Genomic DNA, 23727 nt, shown 5'->3' on the forward strand with positions numbered 1-23727 from the left:
TTTTTGACAACAAACTAAGGTCCCTGGAGTAGTTAATTTCAGACATTTCTTACCTTTGTAACCTTTGGATGGTGAATCCAGATCTTTTCAAAGGAGTCTCAGTCAATGACCTCAATAGAGATGTTTTCCCCTTTCTATTTCTCCCTCACCTCCATCAACCACCCTTGAGAATTCCTGATCCCATCAGTGAAGGGTTGATGATCTTAAACTTTGATGGCAGTGCTCTAGGTAATCCCGGATTAGCTGGTATTGGAGGAACTTTAAGGGATGAAAGGGGAAACATCTGTTGGACTTTCAGCGGCCCAATTGGCGTGGCAGATTCCACAAAGGCTGAAGTTATGGCTGCCCTCACAGGAATCAGAATAATAAAAAATTTGGGACATCAAAATGTAACCATTGCAGGTGATTCAGCCAATACTATAAAATGGTTAAGAGACAGAGGGAGGGCCTTGGAGATTAAGTCACTATCTTGATGAGGCCAGGGACTATTTGGACTTCCTAAATGTAAATTTAGTTTGGATTCCAAGGGAATACAATCATACAGCAGATGGCTTAGCTAAATGTGGAGTGTTCTTAGAGCATCTTTATAGTGACAAGCTTTCTCCTTTGTAAACTTTCTATTAATGTTTTCTTGGGCCTTAAATTGTCAAGGGGCCTGGGCCTTTGTTTGAATTGTTATTTATCTTTAAAAAACAACCTGTAGTTTTTCATTCCTCTGAGAACTGGTAGCTCTGAGATTGTTCTTGTCCTCTTGTGGATATAAATTCTTGTATTGTCCATAATGATTCAATGTAAAGACATGGGTTAGAAGATTAGCTAATGGGATGGCAGACACTCTAGCTAAGCAAGGATGATGTGGACTGAAAAGCAAGATATATGCAACACTTTAAATGTACAACAATAAGCACAAAAATACCAAGCTGAATACAACAAAATGAGTTGGATTCTTAGGGATTTCAGACCTGAACTTGAAGTAGAACTCCTCTTGGAACAGTTCTGCTACAGTAACAATGGAGTCAAGTTGGCCTCTCATGTGGACATGCAGTGATAGAGGGATTGGAAGGTGCCAAAATGGGTCAACTTCTCAAAACCCAAGCTCTGAATACTTGAAAACCCTAGTTGTAGCTGAGCAACAGCTCAAACAAGAGAGAGAACCAAAAATACCCCTACAGAAACAACCCCTTTCTCTTTTATAAGACTCAATGGCTTGGTAGAGAAGCCAACTAAAATATTTATACATAAGACCCTATAATGTTTCCCCTTCACAAACAACTCTTTAAGAATGAAACTAACTTCAAACAAACACCCAAAAGATAATATTTGTTACAAAAAGACCTAAGAGGCCAACATCCAACAGATGTGCACACAACTACTAACAAAGCTACCCAGGAACAACAATTTGGAATTCTACTACAAAAAAGGTCTGAATATATTCATATTTCTCTTTTTTTTGTCTTCTTTTTCCTTTTTTTTTTTAATTCTTCTTTCCTCTTTTTCTTGGGCTCATCAAATAGGGATAATTTGTATTGCGCTCGGTTGCAATAGATTTGTACTTTTGTAGTGTAATCACTTTGAATATGTGAAAGGTGGCACCTCACTCCGCACTCCTCAACTAATGTTATGCATCTTTGTGCTTCTTAACATAAAAGATTTTTATTAAAAATAAAGAAAAAATGAGATCCCCCCTTCCTCTTCATCCTCCTCCTAAACCCCTCCTCTTGAGGAGGCTTATGCCTCCTTGTGTTCGGGGCTTACGCCTCTTATTTTCTGAACTACGCCTCACGCCTCTAGGTAGTGGAGTGCCTTGCATCATGCCTCAGCGTTTTAAAACATTGACAATGTAAAGATATGTTAACATTGAACGATGATTCAATGCTTGTGGCTGGACATTTTAAGGTTAAAAATCAAAATTCATGTGGTGGAGTAGAGTATGTTTACCAAAAAAAGGGGTGGCCTGGGGATTAAAAGGTTAAAAGCTGTAAATATAGCCTTCCTTGGTAAGTGGTATTGGAAATTCAATACCCAACCTGACTGCTTCTGGAGGAAGGTGATTGTGAACAAGTATGGACTGAGAAATGTGGATTGGGACCCTGGATAAGCAAATGGCCCTTATGGCTGCAACTCCCCATTGATGGAAGAGTTCCCTGCTTGGTACCTGTTACTCTGTTAGTCAGAAACAGGAATGCCATGATTGCTGATTGCTTTGAATTATGCTATAGAAAGTGATGTGGAACCCGGGGCTAAGAAGAAACTTGAATGGAAATAGATATTGGACAGAAATGATAAACCATGCAGATCAAACAACTATTGACTTCCCAGAGTAGGGGTGATCATGGGCTGGGCTTTGCACTTATGGCAAGGCCTTCTTTCCCGTACTATTGATTGTTGTCCCAAGTCCCATATTGCTTAGGAAAGGGAATGAAGGCCTTGCCTAGGAGGACAACTCTCATACTTGAGTTGATGACTTGACTCATGTGTTGGCACGTGTCAACTCATGAATATATGTTAAAATTTTGTATATTATATAAAATATTGAATACAAAATAATATATATGTATATATATAACATATAGAATATATATAATGTAGATATAATATATATAATATTAAGTAATATAAAAATATTATGCATATTATATATTACATGTTTAATAATATATTATATTATATTGCGGGCTTGGTATGGGCCTGGTTGGGCTGGGCCTGCACACAATAACCTAGGCTTGGGCCTGGAAATTTTCAGGTTAGGCCAGGCTGGGCCAAGAGTGATCACCCCTACTTCAAAGATTTCTTTCCTAGTATGAACTAGTATTCTAGGCAACATTTTAAAATGCCGAAGCCTGATACGAGACATTCTGTTATCTGGAGGTGTAGATCAAAATGCAAGAGGCGTAAGCCTCCACAAGAGAAGGAATAAGTAGAGGAAGGGGGAGGAGTTCTTGTTTTCTTCTTTTTTTCTTTTATTTCTTTCTTTTTGTATGAGGCTTTACGCCTCAGAAGTATCAGCTCCTCCAGCTGTCCAGCAAATGCCTCGGGGTGTTTTGAGGGATCCACGCCTGATACACGTCTCCCATGCCTTTTGAAACATTGATTCTAGAAAAGTGCCTAACCAGGGATAGCCTTACGGATAGACAATGAGCAGTGTGTGATGTGTGGGATTACAGGGGAATCATTGTATCACCTGTTTCTTTAGGGTGAATGATTGCTCCCTATCTAACTGAAATCCGTGTTGCAGTGCTGGAATTTAAAGGGATTGTCCAAGAAAGGGAAGGTAGTCTGCAGTTGCATTCCGAAGCAATTCTATGTTATGTTTGGAGAGAACAAAACTCACTCATATTCAAGAACAAGGAATATAATGAAGAGGAATTAGTGGCAAAGACAGAATGTACAATTATTTCCTGGGCATTGATACAATTTCTTTTGGGACATTATATGTGGCCAATCCCATATAGTTGTGATAAGGCTTGGATGATGATGATGATGATGGTTCTGTTTTGGTTTTTGAAGACATGTTCAGAGAACAGTATACATAGGACATTTTAGATGCTTGTAAACACCGTAATACACAGCCTTTTTTGCAAGGGCTATACGTTTTTTGATTATATGGAATATACTTTATCTTTCTCAAAAAAAGAAAATGAAAAAGCAACCGATGGGGCTTGAACATTCTACTGCCTTCCAGCCCAGGGCTTTAAGTGCTTTTATCTCCTTTTTTGCTGGTGAATGATGAGCTTCTTTTTTATTTAGGTAGCAACTAGACCCGTTCATAGGTCGGGCTTTGGGCTTGGCCCGTGAACATTTTACACTGCCTTATGTGTCTTGCAGAAAAAGGACCATCATGCAATGTTGGTTCCCGCTATTTGGGATCTGGGTATGGTCCTAACCTTTGGTGTTTTATTGCACAAAGTAGCTGCCCCCAGACTTGGACCCCTCTTCTCATCCTCACCGGTCTGAGATTTTACCCTTATAACGAGTAATGCCTCAAGATTTAACCATTTCCCAATGTGTCTTGCAAACAGAACTAAATATTGCAGCCATTTCTTCTGAAACTTTAATATCCATTTATTAGATGATGATAAATTGTGGAGACTTGAAATTTACTGAACTTTTGGGTACTATTACTAGTCAGAAAATAAACAAAAATGTTACTGAAAATAGGTAAAGAATTGAAAAGAGGTAGAATTGTCTGAAAACACATAAGAGCTGCAGTGGTTTGGACATTGTGGGAATTGAGGAACGCAAGAATATTTTAGGACAAAGAAGTAGGGAGGCAATAATTATAACCATTACTCTTAAGAGTATCATATTGGATGAGGACAATGGGATTGTGGTCAGATTTTACACTGGATGATTTACTTAGAAATTGGGGGGTAGTTTTGGTATCTTCTTCTAAAATGCTAAAAGTTAAAAGGGAGTGGGCACACCCCAGGTAGAGAGGGTGGTAGAAGCTGAACTTTGACTGAAATAGTATGGGTAATCCTGGGCCATATGGACTTGGGGGAGTAATAAGGGATGAGTGGGTACATCCTTGCTATGTATGTGGATCAATCAGGACTAGTATCTTGAAAGCACAAGGCGCAAAAAAAAGTGCAAGGGCCAATTTGTGCTTGTGGCGCAAGGCGAGAGGCGCACACGTATTTTTGAAGCAAGATGCAAAACTATGAAAAAACACTAAAAATAAAGAGTCAAAAAATTTAAAAAAATGCCAAAAAATGAAAAAAAAATATTAAACATAATATTAATGAAAAATATAAATTTAAATCTTAAAATAAATGTTTTAGAAAGCGTATTATCTAAATATAAAATACATAAACATAACATGTAAAGCGTATTCAAATTAAAATTTAAAAATAAAATCAAAACATATAAAGCATTTTCAAGCATGTAAAACACTAAAACCCGCAATCTCTTTTTTTCCTCAATTGCATTACTTCAAGTAGCTAATGTGATGTAAAACATATTGCATTCTTGATTCTACGAGTCGCTTTTGTACCACGCCCCTCGAGGCAAGCCCAAACAAGTCCATGTTAGGGTTGTAAATTCTTAATTCTCACATAAAAAATAATGATTTTATAACTTTAATTGCCTTTCAAGAAGATATTTTATTAGGATGAATGAATGAACAACATTAGCAAATAGGGGGTTCTCGGAGCTTCGGTAAGTGAGCAAAGCGAGCGAATCAGAGTGGAGACCCCGGTCCAGCTGTTAGGTTAAAAAAAAAGCCAAAAAGTGCAAAATTTTTAAAAGACACACGCTTGGGCTGAGATGCTGGTGTTCCTTTTGAAAAGGCTGCGCTTAGGACCTAGGCAAGGCACATACCCTAAAATGCACCTTGCCTGTGCGCTTAGGTGCACCTTTTAAATCACTGAATAGGAAAGGGAAATTCAATAAGGGCAGATATCATTGCATCAACCTTTGGGGTGCAGAAGGCTCTAAGGAATTGAGAGCTGAAAGGTTGGTTATTGAAGGTGACTCTAAGGTAGTTATCAGCTGGCTAAGGGAGGATACAAGGGCTGTATGGAGCTATGGGCGGCCAGGGGGGGGGGAGGGATGTTTTAAATGTCTTCAAGGGATATGCAAGTTGAAATTCAATGGGTACAAGATTATCCAATAATTTGGCTGATGGTCTGGCCAAAGAGGGGGTTCAATAGGCAACCATTATTTTGGGTTATGATGCAAAAATATCTGGGATCAGGTGGAATTGCAGAGGCTATAAACATCTTTCTCTTTGATTGTAATCACAACCTCTTATTGTACTTATTTTAATTAATGAATGAAATTATCTTTCTTGTCGCTGATAAAAAAAAATTGAAAAGTAGTTTAGGGGCATTTTAATAGAGGGACTTGTTGGCAGTTCTTCAATCCTTGCCTTTTTTGACATAACGCGGTTCTCTGAACTCTGAAAGTTTTGCTTTTCAGAGGTTAGTGGACATTTGGTTTAAACATCTGAATACACCCCTGAATTTTGAAAAAGCCTCCTAAATTTTCAGGGTTTTCTCCCCTCTAAGCACTTTCATCACTACTCGGAGGTTATGTGGATAATATTATCCTTTGACAACTTTGCCAGTTATTCTAGAAGTGTAATATGATTATGTTATATATTCAAGGGGTAAAATTGTAAAATAGATGTTATTCTGAGGTTCCAGCACTCAGAATACCAAACTTCACTAGATTCAAAACTCAAGAAAAGTTGTTTTTAACAGTTCAGTAACTGCTTTGGATATTTTTTTCTTCTCAGAGATCAGATTTCTGATTTACCAAAAGCCATGTCAGTTTATTGATAACAATAATTTGTTAACAGCGCTAGACAGTGAGAGCAAACTTACTAAAGTGTCTTGAACAACCTCTATGCACTCACGGGTGCAATTCAAAACCACCTGGACCCAGACCAGCTCCTTCACTTTAATATCCAAAACCAAGTAATCTTAGACATCAACATCATAAGAACTCCTAATGGATTAATGCTAAGTCAGTTACAAAATGCAGAAATTATCCTAATAAAATTTGGACACTCAATTGCAAACTCCCTTAGTGTCTTTAAACCATGATCTAACCATGCTAGCTGATATAATCATGGGGAGTAACCTAAGCCCCTTTAATGTCATTACACTATGACTGTCTATAGAAACTCACTGAAAAAACTCATGTTACATTTGGAACCTCAAACTATGAACATATATTGAATTGTAAGATAAGCTTCAACCTATCCTCCAACAATGTTTGAATTTTCTGAAAAGACTCTTTACTAGTGTTCTTACCAAGTAACACTATTTCATGCATTTTTAGTATACCTATTAAAAATTGCAACGTTTTGTTTATTTCTTTTATTGTGAGTTTAGTTAAATGTTACATGAGCTCAACTAGTAATCTTGTTTAGAGCTTGTATTGCATTGTAACTGATGCTATTGCTTTAGTGCAGTATGGCGTTAAAATATTTGTCATAACATCCTTCAGGGACACATGTTATATTGAGATACTTCCAACCATTGTGAAGTCAAAAAGAGGTACACCTTGATCTTCTCCATGGGAAAATAGGTTGAAATTTGATTGTTTGCCAAGTGTCATTTTTAAAGATTGTGTTATTGGTTGCTGACCTTTTTTAAATTTTTTTAAGGTGTGATTGATTGTAACATATCTTGAAATGGTCATGCTCAGGTTTCAGTTGCAAGTTATTGTTAATAGTGTTGCTTTAAGGATGGTTTTATTTTTTCCATTGGTATTATTGTTGGATCAATCCCACTAAGAGATTGCTTGGCTAAAATTAGGATGAAAAGATGAACTTTCAACAGTTTGATCTATTTATCTTTATTGAGCTTCAAGGAACCATTTTAATCCAAACTTTGGTGATCATAAAACCACAGTATTAAAGGAAGATACAGGTTCACAACTTATATATCAGGAAGATCATTTTGTTTGGTGGTTGATGCTGCACAGCACATATTGGCACTAGGCTGGCTCTTTAGTTTTGTTGTTTTAACAATGGATATGGCACCAAACAGAATGGTATGGTAAAACAAGATTCATATAGCAGACCCAATATAGTTGGGACAAGGCTTAGATGTTGTTGATGGTATTTTTATTGTTTTACTTTAAATAAGGGCAAATTAGCATAAACATAAATCAGTACAGTCCCCCCCCCCCCCTTCCCACCTGGTTAACAAGATTGGTGGTAAAGGTAAAGTTACTAAAATGCTCATTTGAAGTTTGATGGGCTGAGAGAAGAAAATGTCTATAACCTTAGAATTATTTGTGCTTACCTACAATTTTCCTCTGAATTCGTCTAATCAATGAACTCTATTTTGGTCCTTGTTTGACATTTTCGGTATTTTTCAGTTCAGTTTTTTTTTTTGTTTTTTAGTTATTTTTGGTATTCTTCTGTTTGTTTTTTCTGTATTTCCTCTGTTTATTTTTTTACAATTTTCTGTATTTTTGTTATATTTTCTCAGTTTCCTTGCTTTTTGTTGAAATAATTGATTTTATTTTGTTAGGGTCTGTTTGGGTGATTAAAGCCTTTTTATTTTAATCTGTTATTGTAACTTTACTTAGTAGGGCACAAGGGTCATTTCCCTTCTTATTTTTTTTTGCCCTATATATTAGAATGAAGCTGGTGCTGCCAGCACTTTTCCATTGCCTCTAATCCTTCTCCTTTCTTCCTTCTCTTCTCTCTCCTCTTCTGCTGTAATCTTCAATCGGATTTACTATAATCTTCATTTATTTTGGCATTTTATCTTTTTTTTTTTGCAAAATGACCTCATAAAATGATAAAAGAGCAATTTGGGGATTTAGAAATAATATGCACATGACAGTCACATGAGAATCATTTTTGAAGTTAACTGATGGAATGCTAACAGCAGGGACAAAGTACCGGAATCTGAATTTTCATGGTGTGTCTGTCCAAATGAAAGTTCGGGGGGCTATGTATCACTACCCCCAAAGTAGAGTGTGGCAGTCTTTAATCTACCCTAAAATATTCTTATACTGATATATATATATATATATATATATATATATATATATTGACTACTAGAAAATTATTTATATATGCTTACATTTTAGTTAGAAAAATTGAGCTATTCTATTTGCATATTACAGATTTGGCTGGCTGAATGGCCCCTTCTAGTGTTCTATCAGGATATGTTTCCGCACATAATGTTGATGTGTGATCCATCTTTGATTTTAAAGAGTCCATTAATTTGGGCTTTAATAGCCCTAATACCTATTATTCTATGAAATTTTTACCAAAAAAATTATTCTGTCAAATCGTGGTCATATTGGAGGCTACATTTTTTTTATGTTGTTTTCTATACTCTACAGCTATGCTGACTCTTATTCAGAAGATGCTAGGACAGACTTTATTGATAATGTGCATTTGTTGCAGTTATTTTCTTGAGCTTTTGGGCAGAGGTGCACTACAACTCCATATATCCAGAAGGAGGTAAAAGTCCATGCACTCTTCATATTCTATATGAGTTTACATATATTTTTTGGCTAAAGAAGTATACAAGGAAAGAACTATTTTGCTGGTGCAGTTGATGGTTGTATTAATAGTTTTTAAACTAGGAACTATGATATCCAGATACCTATACATGAGTTCTCTGTCGTCTCTGATACTCAATTTTTAGTGTAAATTTTGTATTTGATGGACTGGGAAGCTTTCGATTGTTTGGAACATTAGTTTGGAAAGGTATTGAAAAGGTGTATTCCCACCTTTCTCAAGGAATTTATTACAAGGTGGGTTAGGGAAATAGAACCAAATTCTGGGTGGATAGGTGGTGTGGACAGCAAGCCCTAATGGTTGCATACCCGACCTTTTTCTTGGTGGCATAAAATAGGGAGGCTTTCGTTAAAGTGTGATTTCTTGGAACCTGACCTTGAGAAGGCACTTAAACGACCAGGTAGTGGACCAAATGATGGATCTGCTTCGGGTTCTCCAGTAGTTCTCCACTCAGATTGGTCAGTCAGATTGTAGGAGGTAGAGATGGGAGAGAAGTGGGTTATTTTCTGTCAACTGACCTATCCACCCAGATTTTGTTCTTTGGACTGATAAGCTATAACTTTTCAGGGGCATTTAGGTCTCATGACTTTATATGCACACTCCTTGGTTTTATGACCAATTTTTTATTGATTGGTTACTAGTAACTTGCATTAACTTAGAAAATTAAATAGTACAAGGCTCATGAACCGAGACAACCCACATAAGACTTATGAGTACAAATTGGCCCAAAATAGTTTCTCCCTTGCGACCCCTTGTTTTGCTAAGGGATCAGGCATTGCATTTACTGTCCTGTTAACACACTCGAAACTCGAAAGTAGTACCTCAAAAAAAAAAGTTGCCTCTACCTCTCTTGATAGTCTTTTGGTTTTATGACAAGTTTCCCCATATAATTGAAAACAGAACTACAATCAAGGGCTTATCTTGGCCATATGGCAAGGGATTTCAATCTGAAATTTACTGTGCGTATAGGGAGGCTATAGGAACATTGAGTCCCATTTGGACTACATAGAAGTATTGTTGGGTCTTTTAGATTCTTTAACCCAAAAGACCCAACTTGTCCATCCATCTATACATCTCACGTATCAATATAAATAGGCAGCCAATATCTGGATTTGAAATAGGTTGACACACTTGATTCATGAAATGGAAAAAGATCATCCTCTCAAACTAAGACGGCTTGTGTCATATCTGGAAAACACAAAAATTGAACTAAGTTTAAATTGGCCTGGTTCCCTTGTCAGTTCTGTGCCTTGGTTTAGATATGTTATGATAAATGATCCAGAGCTAGAACCCAGACCAGACAGGAGACGGTCTGACTTGGTTAAACTGGGGCTGGACATTCAGACCTGTTTCATTGATACGAGGAAAAATACAAAAAAAGATAATATTATTTTCTTCTTTTCCTTGTGTAAATGAAAAATATACAGCTTTTCTGATAACAAAGATAGATTTTGAACTCTTGAGGGTTATGGTTTCTGGAGAAAATGTAAATGATGATCTAAGTTGTGTCTAACCAACTCTCTCGCTCACTCTCTCTGATTGTATGTGCAACACATTCCAAGTGACTAGTATTCGTTTGACTATTTAAGTGATGCTGTGTTGTATGCAATCAGTCGCACCATAACATGCTATAAAAAACCAGAAACAGGGCAAGTATATATACCATAATTGACATAAATATTAGTTAAACAGGTCAAACCTAAAGAACCTGGTTCACTTGCCCGTTTTCTTTCAGTTTGGTTAGGTTTTAAAATATTGGCGGAATCCACTGCTGTTTGGTTCTCACTGAACCTGTAGAGTGCAAGAACTACTTGTCAAATTAGAGACATCATTTTACTTTGATTCGTAGTCGTAATATTTCACCTTTTTTTTCTTGTGATTTGGTTACAGATGTGCCTGTATTCGAGACTAAGAAGAAGAAAAGGTGGTGGATCTTTAGAAATAAACATTAGGATGAATTGATGAGTTGCAATAATGAATGATGGTTCTGGATAAGACCAATTTCTCCTCTTCTGTGTTCCACTTTTATGTGTTGCCTGTGGAAGAAGCTTCAGTTCTGTGTTGACATTCAACTACTTGGGTTTATCTCAGGGTGAATTTTCTGGAGCAGATGCAGTCTGACTGTTCTGTAATGTGACGGATCAGGCACACAACTAATTTGCTTGCTGACCACTATTCTGCGGTTTGGCTGTCTTGCTTTGTACATGTCACCTCCTTGTAGACTACTATACTTTATTTTTTCTATATTCTTTTTAATGTAAAACTCTTATCTATCTGGTTTCTAGTGCAATTATCAATTTTTTCCCGCCCTTTGTGAGAATGTTACCTCATCACCTATTATTGTTCTTTGTTCCCTGCTTGACGCACGCTTTTATTTTTGCATGCCAGTGGCATTTTTCATGTCTCCTAGGTGGGGGTTATTAAATAAAGGTTAGATTATTTAAATAAAGGTCAAAACTCTTTCCATTATCATATCTTTTCTGCATCATAGATTTTCCCTTATTTAAGAATCTTAGTTACTGACGATTTTGTGTTTTTGGCTGGGCTCATTGCAATTTCTTGTCGATTTCTAATATGTATCTTATTATTTCTTTCCAGCTCCTAGAAATAAAATCGTGGCCCTCTTGGTTGAGGCTGAACAGATAAACTTTTGTAAAACCTGAATTTAGCACCCTTGAAATGTTTATATTATTGGGATATCTAGATGGGATAATATTGAAAGCCAAAAATTGCTTATTATAATTTCTATCTATTATATACCATTTATAAAAATGAGGATGGTAACAATTTTTAGTCAAAAAGCCTGATTTTACTTTTCCTTTTTACCCTTTATGATATTTGTTTTTTTAGTAATATATTTAACTATCATGATTCCCGAGGCCGTATGCTAATTTTTAGTAAAAAGGCCTGATTTTATTTTCCCTTTTTACCCTTTATACTTTTTGTTTTTCAAGTAATTTATTTAACTATCATGATTCATGAGGCCATACGCTGCCCATCAAACTTTTTCCAATGATAAAAAATGAAAATGCAAACTGGTAACATGGTTGTATCTTGATTTTACTTTTCATCTTTACCCTCAATAATTTTTGTTTTCCAGTTTTCTTTTTTGATCATTCAAGTATTTGATCTTATCATTAATGGCCACATGCACTCTCCGGTGCTGACCTTGTTGCTACATGCTATTTTCAACTAACTCATTGCAATCATTCATAAATTCTCATCAATTACACATGAAATATAAGGACTGCTAAATGGTAATTGGAGATCCCATAACCAATAATCTGTCGTTATTTATGTTTTTGTTGCAATCATATATATGTCAATTATTTTATAAATTCACTCAGATATTTAGAATAAAAAGTAAAAATTCATGAACCTCACATAGGATTAACATAGTGCATGTGAAATCATCTAAACACTAAAACTTGAAAAGAATACAAAAGACACCTCTTATTGAATTAATATTAATATTAATTTAGTACTAAAAAATGAGAATGTTGCAATTAGTTTGGTCAATTGCAAACCAATTGACCGGTTCAAACTGTTCAATGGTTTGGTCGGTTTTTGTTTTTGTTTTTAAATTTTTCTTTTTTTGTTAGAATGGGTCGTTCGTTCGGTTTGAACGGTTGGATCGTTCGATCCAAGAACTAGACCCTTGATTGGTTCATTGTTTGGTTCGGTTTTAAAAATCTTGATTTTATTTTTGAACTTTACCCTCACCTTTCTATTTTTTCCCATTGTATATATTGCCAATGCAAAATAACTATGAAGAACAAAAAATGAAGAAAATAATATAAATTACAAAAAAACAAAGAAATGCATGGAAAATTTACTAAAAAAATATAAAAATTCATAGAAATTTCTGTACCGTACTAAAAAAATGAGAATGTTGCAATTGGTTTGGTCAAAACACCCTGATTTTACTTTTCAACTTTACCCTCAACTTTCTTTTTTTTCCCATTATATATATGTCATTGCAAAATAATTATAAAAATCACATAAAATGAAAAATAATATAAATTACAAAAGACAAGGAAATACATAGAAAATTTACAAAAAATAAAGAAAATCATAAAAATTGAAGAAAAATAACATAAATTACAAATCTATACCATACCGAAAAATGAGAATGTTGTAATTGGTTTGGTCAAAAAACCCTGATTTTACCTTCCAACTTTACCCTCAACTTTCTATTTTTTTCTCATTGCATATATTGTCATTGCAAAATAATTGTGAAAAAACACAAAAAAATGAAGAAAATAATATAAATTACATAAAAACAAAGAAACATAGAGAAATTTACAAAAAAAATTTAAAAAATCATAGAAATTGAAGAACAAAGCATAAATTACAAAAAAAAAAAAGAAAAACCATAAATTACAGAAAAATGAACCAAAATTGTAGAATAAAAATAAGAATTTATATCTACTGCCATATATAAAAACAAAGAAACATAGAGAAATTTACAAAAAAAATATAAAAAATCATAGAAATTGAAGAACAAAGCATAAATCACAAAAAAAAAAGAAAAACCATAAATTACAGAAAAATGAACCAAAATTGTAGAATAAAAATAAGAATTTATATCTACTACCATATATAAAAAATGAGAATGATTCAATTAGTGTGGTCGAAAGACCTTGATTTTTCATACCAATTCTACCCTTTAGTTTTTTGGTTTTTCCAACATATCCCAATTTTATATGAGGGGTGCATGATAGTAGTTTTTTGGTTTTCCATACCAATTCTACCCTTTAGTTTTTTTGTTTTTCCAACATATCCCAATTTTATATGAGGGGTGCATGACCCATTTTGGGTTCAACCCAACCCAACCTGCCCAACCCATTAAATTTTCACATAATACATAAATTCTTGAAAAGTATAACTATAAATAATACATAATATACAAATAAAGATAGAAAATGTAGAAAATAACATAAATTAAAGAAAAAATAAAAAATGCAAAATAATTATACAAAACATAGAAAATGAGGAAAATAATATAAATTACAAAAAACAAAGAAATACACAAAAAAATTAGAAAATCATAAAAATTGATGAAAAATAACAGAAATTACACAAAAATACAAAACAAAATTCATTCCATGGGCCCTAAACATGTTTGTCAGTTGGGCCCACGTCTTATAAGGGCATTTGGCCACGGGGACTATATGTTATCATGTGTGTGGTTGTTAAGTAGGGCCTGCAACTCATTTCCTCAGTCGTATGTAACACTGTGACACATTATGAATCGTCCAATTGTTTTATTCTTGGACAAATGTGCGGACGTGATCAACGTGCCTAAAAGGTGTTTGCATACATGTTACTCTAGTGGTTGGTTGATAAGTTTTGCTTCCAACTAATTTCTTTATTTCATTTTTAGTTAAAATGTAAGAAGAAAATGTTTTTAGGCTTAAATGTAAGTTATTTATTAGTAATCTTAGATAATGACTTCTGCTATTCAATAGTTAATTGAATAAATTAACATAATAGCTTAGTTTACTTCTAACCATTAATAGTAATTATTTTCTTAGGTTTTAAGTTATTACAAAACAGGAGATCGGTTAAGAGTGGCATCTCTTATTCTCCATAAATTATGTGTTTCATTGAGATGAACTTTATCTATATATAATGTTGTTGAATGTAATTTTATAATTGATTTGGTGCATTAATGTTTCAATCTGATGCATTTGCAACCAACATTTTATAATTATAAAATTCATATCTTGGCATTTTGTGAGAATAGTCTTTTTTATGTATTATATAATTGTCTTAGGACTTGAATGGTATGTGGACTTTCATTTATGCCCGAGATGTAAAAGCATAGTCAAACATTACCATTACTATCAAATATCCTGTGCATTGCACGGGCCATTCCACTAGTAGTCATAAAAAATAGCTTACTATAATTCGGCCATATATAATTGTATCAAATGTAATAGTCGATTGGATGATTAGATCAATGTTATTTACAGTAATGGCTATATTTCTCTTGTCGTTAGTTCAGGTTCTACTGTGTATTTGACCCCTTGGATTAGTATCCCAAATATGAATTAATGAATAAATCTAACTTTGTTTTTTTTTTTTTTTTAAAGATGAATTACCCAAGTTTTAAGAAGAAATTGTTGTACAGCATGTCTGAAGGGAACGTTGTTCAATGAGATATTGCTTCATCGTCTTGTTGTCAATTCCAAAAAAAAAAAATTAAGAAAAAAGAGTTAAAATTTATAAGAATCTACAAACAAAAGAGAACAAATAGAGTTGAGGATTCTTCCAAATTTACTACGCACTGGCATCATTAGATCCGAGAATTGTTGTAAAGCATGACCGTTTTCTCAAATTTGGATTCAAACGATCAAACGAAAAACGAAAAATTATATTCTGAAACAAGTTTACATCCATACCCTCGTGAATGAGCTGAAACTGTCCAACGTTTCCCTCATGAAATACTGAATATGCAGTACGCTATACGGTGTGCCAAAACATTCATAAACCTGTTTACATTATATCACGTTTATGATAGAATTTAAATATTTTCTAAGCTTCATCTAGTTTTATCTTCTCTGACTAAGAGCTTGTATTCTTCCTATTTATACAAGCGAGCCCAGATTTCTTACTCATTTTTCTTACCCACTTTTTATCCCTAGTGAATTGGAGTCATACATCTCTCAATTCATAATAGAGACGTATGGCTTCAATTCACAGTGGGTAGGAAATCCTGAGTGTATACAAGCTGCACCATTCTCCACACGTCTAATAACATATACAAAACTGTTTATCTTCCTCCTCCTCTTGTCTTTCTGATAGTCTGCTCTCAAGGCATGTCATTTAGCTTCATAAGTATCTTGAGCGAGCTAGGGATGTAAACGGATCGGATCAGATTTAAAAAAGGGTATGTTCAAATTCGATCTGATATTGTTCATGTTGGATCTGATCTGATCTGAAGATTCAATCAGATTTGATAGGACTTGATCTGAATTTGAATCATATCGGATTTTATTTGATATGACTTGTTTTTTTTTAAATTAATAAATTATTAAAAGAAAAAATAAAACATACCAATTTAAATAAAGAAAAAACAAAAAATATAAGTATTTTTTAATTATTTTCATTATATATATACATGTTTTTTATAAAAAATAAATAATATAACAAATTTATAAAAATATAATATAAATAATATATTTATAAATAAATAAATAACAAATATATTTATATTTATAAATATATGATACATCAGATCAGATCTTCTTGGATTGGATATGGGTGATCTGTATCCAATCTCATTCGAAAATCCAATCAGGGGTAATCCAAATTCAATCAAATAGGATCGGATCTCGAATCTAATCATTTACACCCCTATAAAGAACAAAGTTTAGCTGAAAGCTTTAACTATTTAGCGAGTTGTGTAACCAATGATAAGATTCCAAGCTAATATTAAATACCTGGGATTCACATCTCCTATAAGATTCCGGGTCTTTTGCCCACACCTACCTACAATACACTACACCCTGTGAATTAGGAACATCTCCCCCTACATAATACTATGCAGAGGATAAGATAGTCTCCATTTATGGTTACGATAAATGTGGGTAGATTTCTCGTGGGCAAGAGATGGGGACTCCTTTTACAGTGGGGCTCATAAATTTAATACTGGCCACTTCATCATTGATTCCACGGGACGCTGAACTGATTGGAATTCATTTCGGTGTTAGATCATAAGTAAGGCGATATTGAAACTGATCTGAATTTGATGATTGAATTTTTTGACAATTGACATAAAGTTTTGTATGGGTTCAAAAGTCAAAAGTCAATACAGAGGATGGGTTGGTCTCCCGGAAAGAAGGAATGTACATGAGTTTCACATGTTCACCAGGTCTGTATACCCCCGACAATATGTAGGCATATATATATATATATATATATATATATATATATATATATATCTTTGTGTATATAAAAATCATATAAGTGTGCATATCTATGTATATGTATGTAGGTACATATGCAATTGAATGCATGTATCTTATATATTAACAATTTTGACTTAAAGTTCAATTTGGGAAGAATGCAAATACATCTATAGTGCAAAACCTTGTATATGGTATATATTTGTATTTCCATTCTTCCCAATCTTGTATATGGTATATACTCTTATAACACCTGAAACTATATCTTTATATATCTATATATCTTTACTTAGATCTTCTTATAATATCAAAAAGATATGATGCGGGAAAAATTTATAGGCAATCAATTAGTATCATAAAAGAGATGATCAATCAAGTGGTATTCATCAAAATTTATAGGATGCTTTGATTGATCAAAGCTCTTCTAGTATCATGTCTTTCTGGTATCATAGATTTTTCCATCTTTGCTATTTAGCTTTTGTTTCTCCTTAATATGTGCCATTCATTTACATGCAATGATGATGAAGTGAGTTTTATTTTATTTTGTTTTTCTTTCTTTTATTGAAGCCTGATGAGGCAAAGTGAGCTTTAATTTCAAATTACAAATTTTCAATCCAAGAAGTAAGATCTTAACAAAAAAAACGTGCTAAATCCAAACCAAAGAGAACATTAGGGTTAGGATTGGGAGTTTAATCATGGTTCAAAGTATGCAAAATTTGAAACTTTTGGCTCAATAAAATTATAATTGTTTTAATAATTTGATAAGAGACTTGTAAAACCACACATTAAAATGTTATAAAGCCAAAATATTAAAATCCTTTATAATAATTGTTTTGAGACCTAAAGATACACTATGATATGTTCGACATCATATTGACACTTCGAACCTTGGACCTGATTCGAGTTGAGGTCAACTCGATCCCTATTGTTAGAAATGAATAAATAGAAGGGAAAATCTTTTAAAGCACCACTAAGTTTTAGGAAATTAACTAACTTTACTCCTATTATTTAGAAATTGTCTTAAAGTACCCTTAAGTTTTATGATAATTAATTAAATCCTCCCCTGCTATTATTGTTTGTTAACATTCCATCACAATCCATTCAAAATTTTTTAAAACCCAATATTACTCTCTGTGGTGGTCGATTTTTCCCTCCATTATTCTTCAAAATTTCAAAATAAAACTCAACATTCACCTTTAAAACAAGAACACAACATTAAACCTTTACTCAGTTGAAGGGAATTTTTCCACAGTTTCTTGTAATATTGAAGCAGATGCACATGTTGCTAGTAATTAGAGCTAAGATGACATTCTCAAAATCCAGTTTTTAGGTGGGAGATGACCCCTCATGTTCACCTGTTCAGAGGTCTTTGCAACAACAAAAAAGAAAGATGATTCTATCTAATTTTTGGGTTGTAGATGGTTTCATTGGACATTTTTATCCATTGGAAATCATTGCCAATAGAGAAAGTTTTCCATTAGGAGAAAACTAGCAAAGTGTTATTATTAAATCAAGACCAACAAGGTGTTATTTAAATGTTGCAAGTTTATTCAAAAGTTTCATTTTGAAAATATAAAAACAACGATACACAAAATAGTCTTCTCCATCTTTTCATTAATAAAGGTTAGTGGTAGGGGCGAATTTAGTCAATTATCAGAAAACTTGGAGTATTTTGAGGCAATTTCTAAACAATGTGGGTTAGTAAGTCTAGGGGTGATCATGTAAAACTGAAAAATTGAATCAAACTGACAAGATCAAACTGAAAATTCCAGTTAATCGAACAAATCGGTTCAGTATTTTTGAAAATTGAAGATACCGATCCGGTTTTAGTTAACCAATATAAAAAACCGACAGTTAACCGAACCGACCAATATACATATATTTATATTATATATGTATAATATATATTTTATATTATCTATATATTATAAATGAATATATATGCATTATATAGATTTATAATATATTATTTATTATTTATAATATAATATTTTATATTTATTATATTATTTATGAAAATAAAAAAAAATTGAAAAATTGACGAATCAAATTGATGGTTAACCGAAACCGATCAACTTTAGTTCGACTTTGATTACCGGTTTTCCAAAAATCGATACTACCAGTTCAATTTGAAAAAAAAAGGCTCAAGGTGCACCCCTCAGGCTACATTTGGATGCGATGTAAATCAAGAACCAATGTAAAATTTACATTGGTTTGGTTTTGTAGGCATTTGGAAGGAGAGTGTGATTATGATTGACATAAAACTCCACTTTGGTTCAATTTTGCGTGCGTTTGGATGGAGTGGAGTTTTACATCGTGAATCAATGTAAAACCTCATCAAGCATAAAGTTTTACATCGATAATCGATGGAAATACTGTTGAGATTGAGAATATAGAGAGGAAGAAATAATGGCTTGACTTTCTCTTTGATTACGTGAGAAATATATACACGGGAGTGAGTATTGGTTAGTTACCCAAATTACAAAGATAATGAGAAGATTACCTAAAGTTAAGGGATTACAACTAATTACAAGGGATTGCAATTGATTGTAGAACATATAGAAAATATTTACTGAGATCTTTCCTCTAATATGCCCCCTCAAGATGGAGCTCCGGAGGAGACACCAATCTTGACCCGAAGCATATTGAAGCGCTTACGAGCAAGCGGTTTTGTAAGGGCGTCAGCAAATTGATCTTCAGAGGAGACATGAGCAACTCGAAGGGCACCTGATTGTACCTGATCCCGAATGAAATGATAGTCAATTGCTACATGCTTCATTCGTGAGTGAAAGACTGGATTGGAGCAGAGGTAAGTAGCTCCCACATTGTCACAATAGATGATCGGGGAGGTGGGAAGAGTAACACCAAGTTCCGTAAGAAGAGAACAAATCCAATTAATTTCAGAAGCAGTAGCAGCAACTGATCGATATTCAGCTTCGATTGACGATCGGGCAACTGTACGTTGTTTCTTGGATGACCAAGAAATGGGGTGACGACCAAGATAAACAATGTAAGCGCTTGTAGAAGTATAGTCATCTTTGTTGCCAGCTCAGTCAGCATCGGAGAAGGCATGCAAAGATAGTGAATTTTCCTTAGGAAGAAATAATCCATGAGTCAATGTGCCACACAAATAGCGAAGCAATCATTTTACAGCATTCCAGTGTTTAGACGTTGGACAATGCATAAATTGGGAAAGCTTGTTGACAGCATAGGCAATGTCTGGGCGCGTTAAACAAAGGTACTGGAGACTGCCAACAATATTCCTGTATTCAGTGGGATCAATGAGAGTTGTACCGGAGTAAAGAGATAGAGTACCATCTGTAGCAAGAGGTGTAGCCACAGGTTTTGCACCGGACATATTTGTCCTAGCAAGAAGGTCAGTGATATAGCGACGTTGAGTAAGAACCATACCAAAAGAAGTAGTGAGAACCTCAATACCCAGAAAGTATGATAAGGCACCAAGATCCTTCATCGGAAACCGTTGTGCCAGTAGATCAACGAAGCATTGAATAGAATGATGACTGTTACCTGTGACAATAATGCCATCCACATAAACAAGGAGAAATATAGTAGTCACCGGAATGGAGAAAAAACAGAGAGCTGATAGCAATGAGTTTATGAACCCAGACTGAAGGAGAAATTGACAAAGTTCATAGTACCACGCCCGTGGAACTTGCTTAAGTCCATAGATGGCCTTCTTTAATTTGCAGACATGCGTGGGATTGTCTTGATCAATAAATCCTGGAGGTTGAGCCATGTAGACATCTTCCAAAAGATGACCCTGAAGAAAGGCATTATTAACATCCAACTGTCGTAACGACCAGCCACGACTGACAGCCAAGCTTAGGACTAGACGGATTGTAGTAGGTTTGACAACTGGACTGAAGGTGTCATGATAATCTACTCCAGGGCGCTGATGAAATCCTTTGGCAACTAATCTGGCTTTGTACCTGTCAACAGAACCATCCAGAAGTCGTTTAGTACGAAAAACCCACTTACATCCTACAAGATTCTGCACAGAAGTAGGAGGAACAAGCTTCTAGGTGCCATTTCGAACAAGAGCATCAAACTCATCATACATAGCTTGTCGCCATTTAGTATCTTTGAGGGCTTGGGTAATGGTACAAGGTTCAAGGGTAGAGGATTGATGAAGAATAGTAGAAAGGTTCATTTTGGTGAGGGGTTTTTGAATGTTGTTTTTGGCTCTAGTGATCATGGGATGTGTGTTTTGGTGGGCAGGTTGAGAGGGAAGGATAGTAGAAGAATGAGAGGGCGGAATGGTGTTTGGTTCAGGGGAAGAGCGATCAACTGTTATAGGTGAGTGGGGACGGTTGACTGTTCTGGTGTGGGAAGATGGGTTGTTGCACGGGGAATCCGCAGGGGATGGCGTAATAAGTGAGCGTCTTGTCGTGGGAAAAATTGTGACCGGTGGAAGCCATTGTGATAGATCATCTTGTGTGGGATGCGGGAGATGGGATTGATGAGAGGCAAAGGGAAAGGATTGTTCAATGAATTTGACATGATGGGAAATGTATGTTTTAGAGGTAGACAGGTCGTGATAGATATAGGCACTTTGTGTGAGAGAGTAGCCAAGAAAAACATACGGAGTGGAACGAGAATCAAGTTTATGTTGAGAGTAAGGGCGAAGCCAAGGATAACACAAACAACCGAATACTTGAAGTTTGGTGTAGTTGGGTGGAGAGCCGAAGATTGTCTCAAAGGGAGAAGAGAGATTTAAAGTGGGTGTGGGCATACGATTGATGAGATAAACAACAGTGGCAAAGGCATAGGTCCAGTAAGACAGAGGCATGGATGCATGAGTGAGGAGAGATAGACCGGTTTCAACAATGTGACGATGATAACGTTCGGAGATACCATTGTGTTCCGGTGTATGTGGTGGCGTGGTGAGATGTGAGATGCCGTTGGTGGAGAGAAAGTTTTTAAGAGCTTGATATTCACCACCATTATCGGAGTAGAGGGTGACAATCCGATGTTTGAATTGGTTTTCAACTAATGCTTTGAAGCGTATGAACACATCATACACACCGGATTTTTGTTTGAGTGGATAATACTACGTGTATCGTGTATAATGGTCAACAAAAATAACATAATATTTGAAACCATCAACAGAATAAATAGGGGAAGTCCATACATCGGAGAAGATAATTTCAAGAGGATGAGAAGAGGTTAAGGTTGAAGAATGAAACGGGAATTTATGACTTTTATTGCATGAACAAACAATACAATTGCTTGGAGAGGAAAATGAATTTGATAGTGGTAAAGAAAACTTAGAGACAATGTTTTTCATAATATCAAACGATGGATGTCCTAATCTAGAGTGCCACTCGGACGAAGTGGTCTTGACACTGGAGAATGCAAGTAATGGTGAGGAAGAGGAAGACGAAGCCGGCCACTCATATACGCCATCTTTAGGTTGACCCGTCAGTAGGATTGCCCCCGTGTTGAGATCCTTCACATGAAAAGTAGAGGGCGAGAATTCAATGGAAACATGATTACTGATACAAAGTTGATAAATAGAAATTAAGTTCTTTTTCATGGAGGGAACACAAAGGACATTATGTAATGTAATGGTACGAGATGAAGTAGGTATAGTAGTGGAACCGGTGTAGGTGATTTGAAGACCCGAGCCATCGCCGATCATGACGTCATCAGTGCCTTGGTATGGGCTGTGCAAAGAGAGATTACTCAGGTCGGAAGTCACATGGTGAGATGCTCCACTATCCAGCAGCCAAGTAGGAGTAGGGTCGGTGCCAAGAACAGCATGATTGGCACGTGGTTGCCATGGAATGGATGGGTGAGGTCCTTGGTGGCCTTGTGGATGGGGAGCCAGTGATGGTTGATGGGATACGAGCCGAAACATGGGGCAGCGCTTGGTAGTGTGTCCTTGAACACCACAGGCTTGACAACGACCAAGATAAGGCTTGGGTTGGCGTTGATCAGTGGTGGTGGAATATTGTGGGGAACTGGAAGATGACAAGTTGGGGAGCCAATTGTGACGATTCCTCTATGCCGTTGGATTTGCCGTTACCGGAAGGGAAAAAGAAGCAGATTGCTGAGACTGAAGAGAGGCTTCCTTATTGAGTAGTTTTTCGTGGAGTTCAGCGAAGGAGATAGGAGTCTCACGTGCATTGACAACATCTGCAATGGACTTGTATTCATCACCAAGTTCGTCAAGAACCCGATCAACAAGGTCCTCATCATCAAGCGGTTTACCGAGTAAAGCAAGTTCATCGGGTCGAGTCTTGATAGCTTGCATATATTCATTAATGGATTTGGAGTCCTTGGTGCATCTTTTCAATTGTTCCTTTAATTGTTTGATGTGGCCACGAGATGGTGTTGCATATGTGGTGGCCGAGGTAGTCCATGCTTCACGTGATGAAGTGGTTCGGGCAATGAGTGGCTGCAGGGGAACAGAAATAGCACCAAGGAGAGCACTAAAGATTAAGCGATCTCGACGTTTCCAAGTGGTATGTGCTGGATTTGGGGTTGAAACATCATTGACGGTGATGGTAGGCGGTGGAGTCGGTTGCGAGCCATCGATAAAGTGATGAAGATCATACCCCTGTAGAAGGGATTGAATTTGAAGACTCCATGTGAGGTAGTTTGTAGAAGAAAGTTTGGTGATGTTGGAAAGATTGATGGTGAGCAAGAGATGTTGAGGATCTTGAGTGTTTTGGATGGTGATGGGATCATTGGTGAAGGAGGAAGACATGTCGGACGCCATTAAGAAAGAAAAAGGATGAAGGCAAGGTTTTCTGAAAAAAGAGGGGAGACGGCCCAAGGATGAAGTTAGGCTCT

At 35.5% G+C, this 23727-nt stretch overlaps 1 protein-coding gene across 7 annotated transcripts in view; it reads left to right on the forward strand.

The window, feature by feature from the left end:
• The window catches only part of LOC104595072 (OVARIAN TUMOR DOMAIN-containing deubiquitinating enzyme 12-like), a 33727-nt gene extending 22420 nt beyond the window's left edge, over positions 1-11307 (forward strand). For 2 of the 7 annotated variants that reach the window (XM_010255646.3, XM_010255645.3), the window contains 4 exons: positions 6920-7004; positions 8879-8935; positions 10886-10919; positions 11087-11307. In XM_010255646.3, the coding sequence (XP_010253948.1) occupies positions 6920-7004; positions 8879-8935; positions 10886-10919; positions 11087-11132 (222 nt within the window). In that variant the 3' untranslated portion in view covers positions 11133-11307. Of the gene's footprint in view, positions 1-6914; positions 7005-8878; positions 8936-10885 lie in introns of all 7 variants that reach the window. The other 5 variants (XM_088898282.1, XR_016082564.1, XR_734827.3 and 2 more) reach the window with 5 other exon arrangements.
• Positions 11308-23727: the final 12420 nt, after the last annotated feature.

Source organism: Nelumbo nucifera, chromosome 2 (genome assembly GCF_055504915.1).
Source record: "Nelumbo nucifera cultivar China Antique chromosome 2, China Antique-T2T, whole genome shotgun sequence".
Classification (NCBI taxonomy): Eukaryota; Viridiplantae; Streptophyta; class Magnoliopsida; order Proteales; family Nelumbonaceae; genus Nelumbo; species Nelumbo nucifera.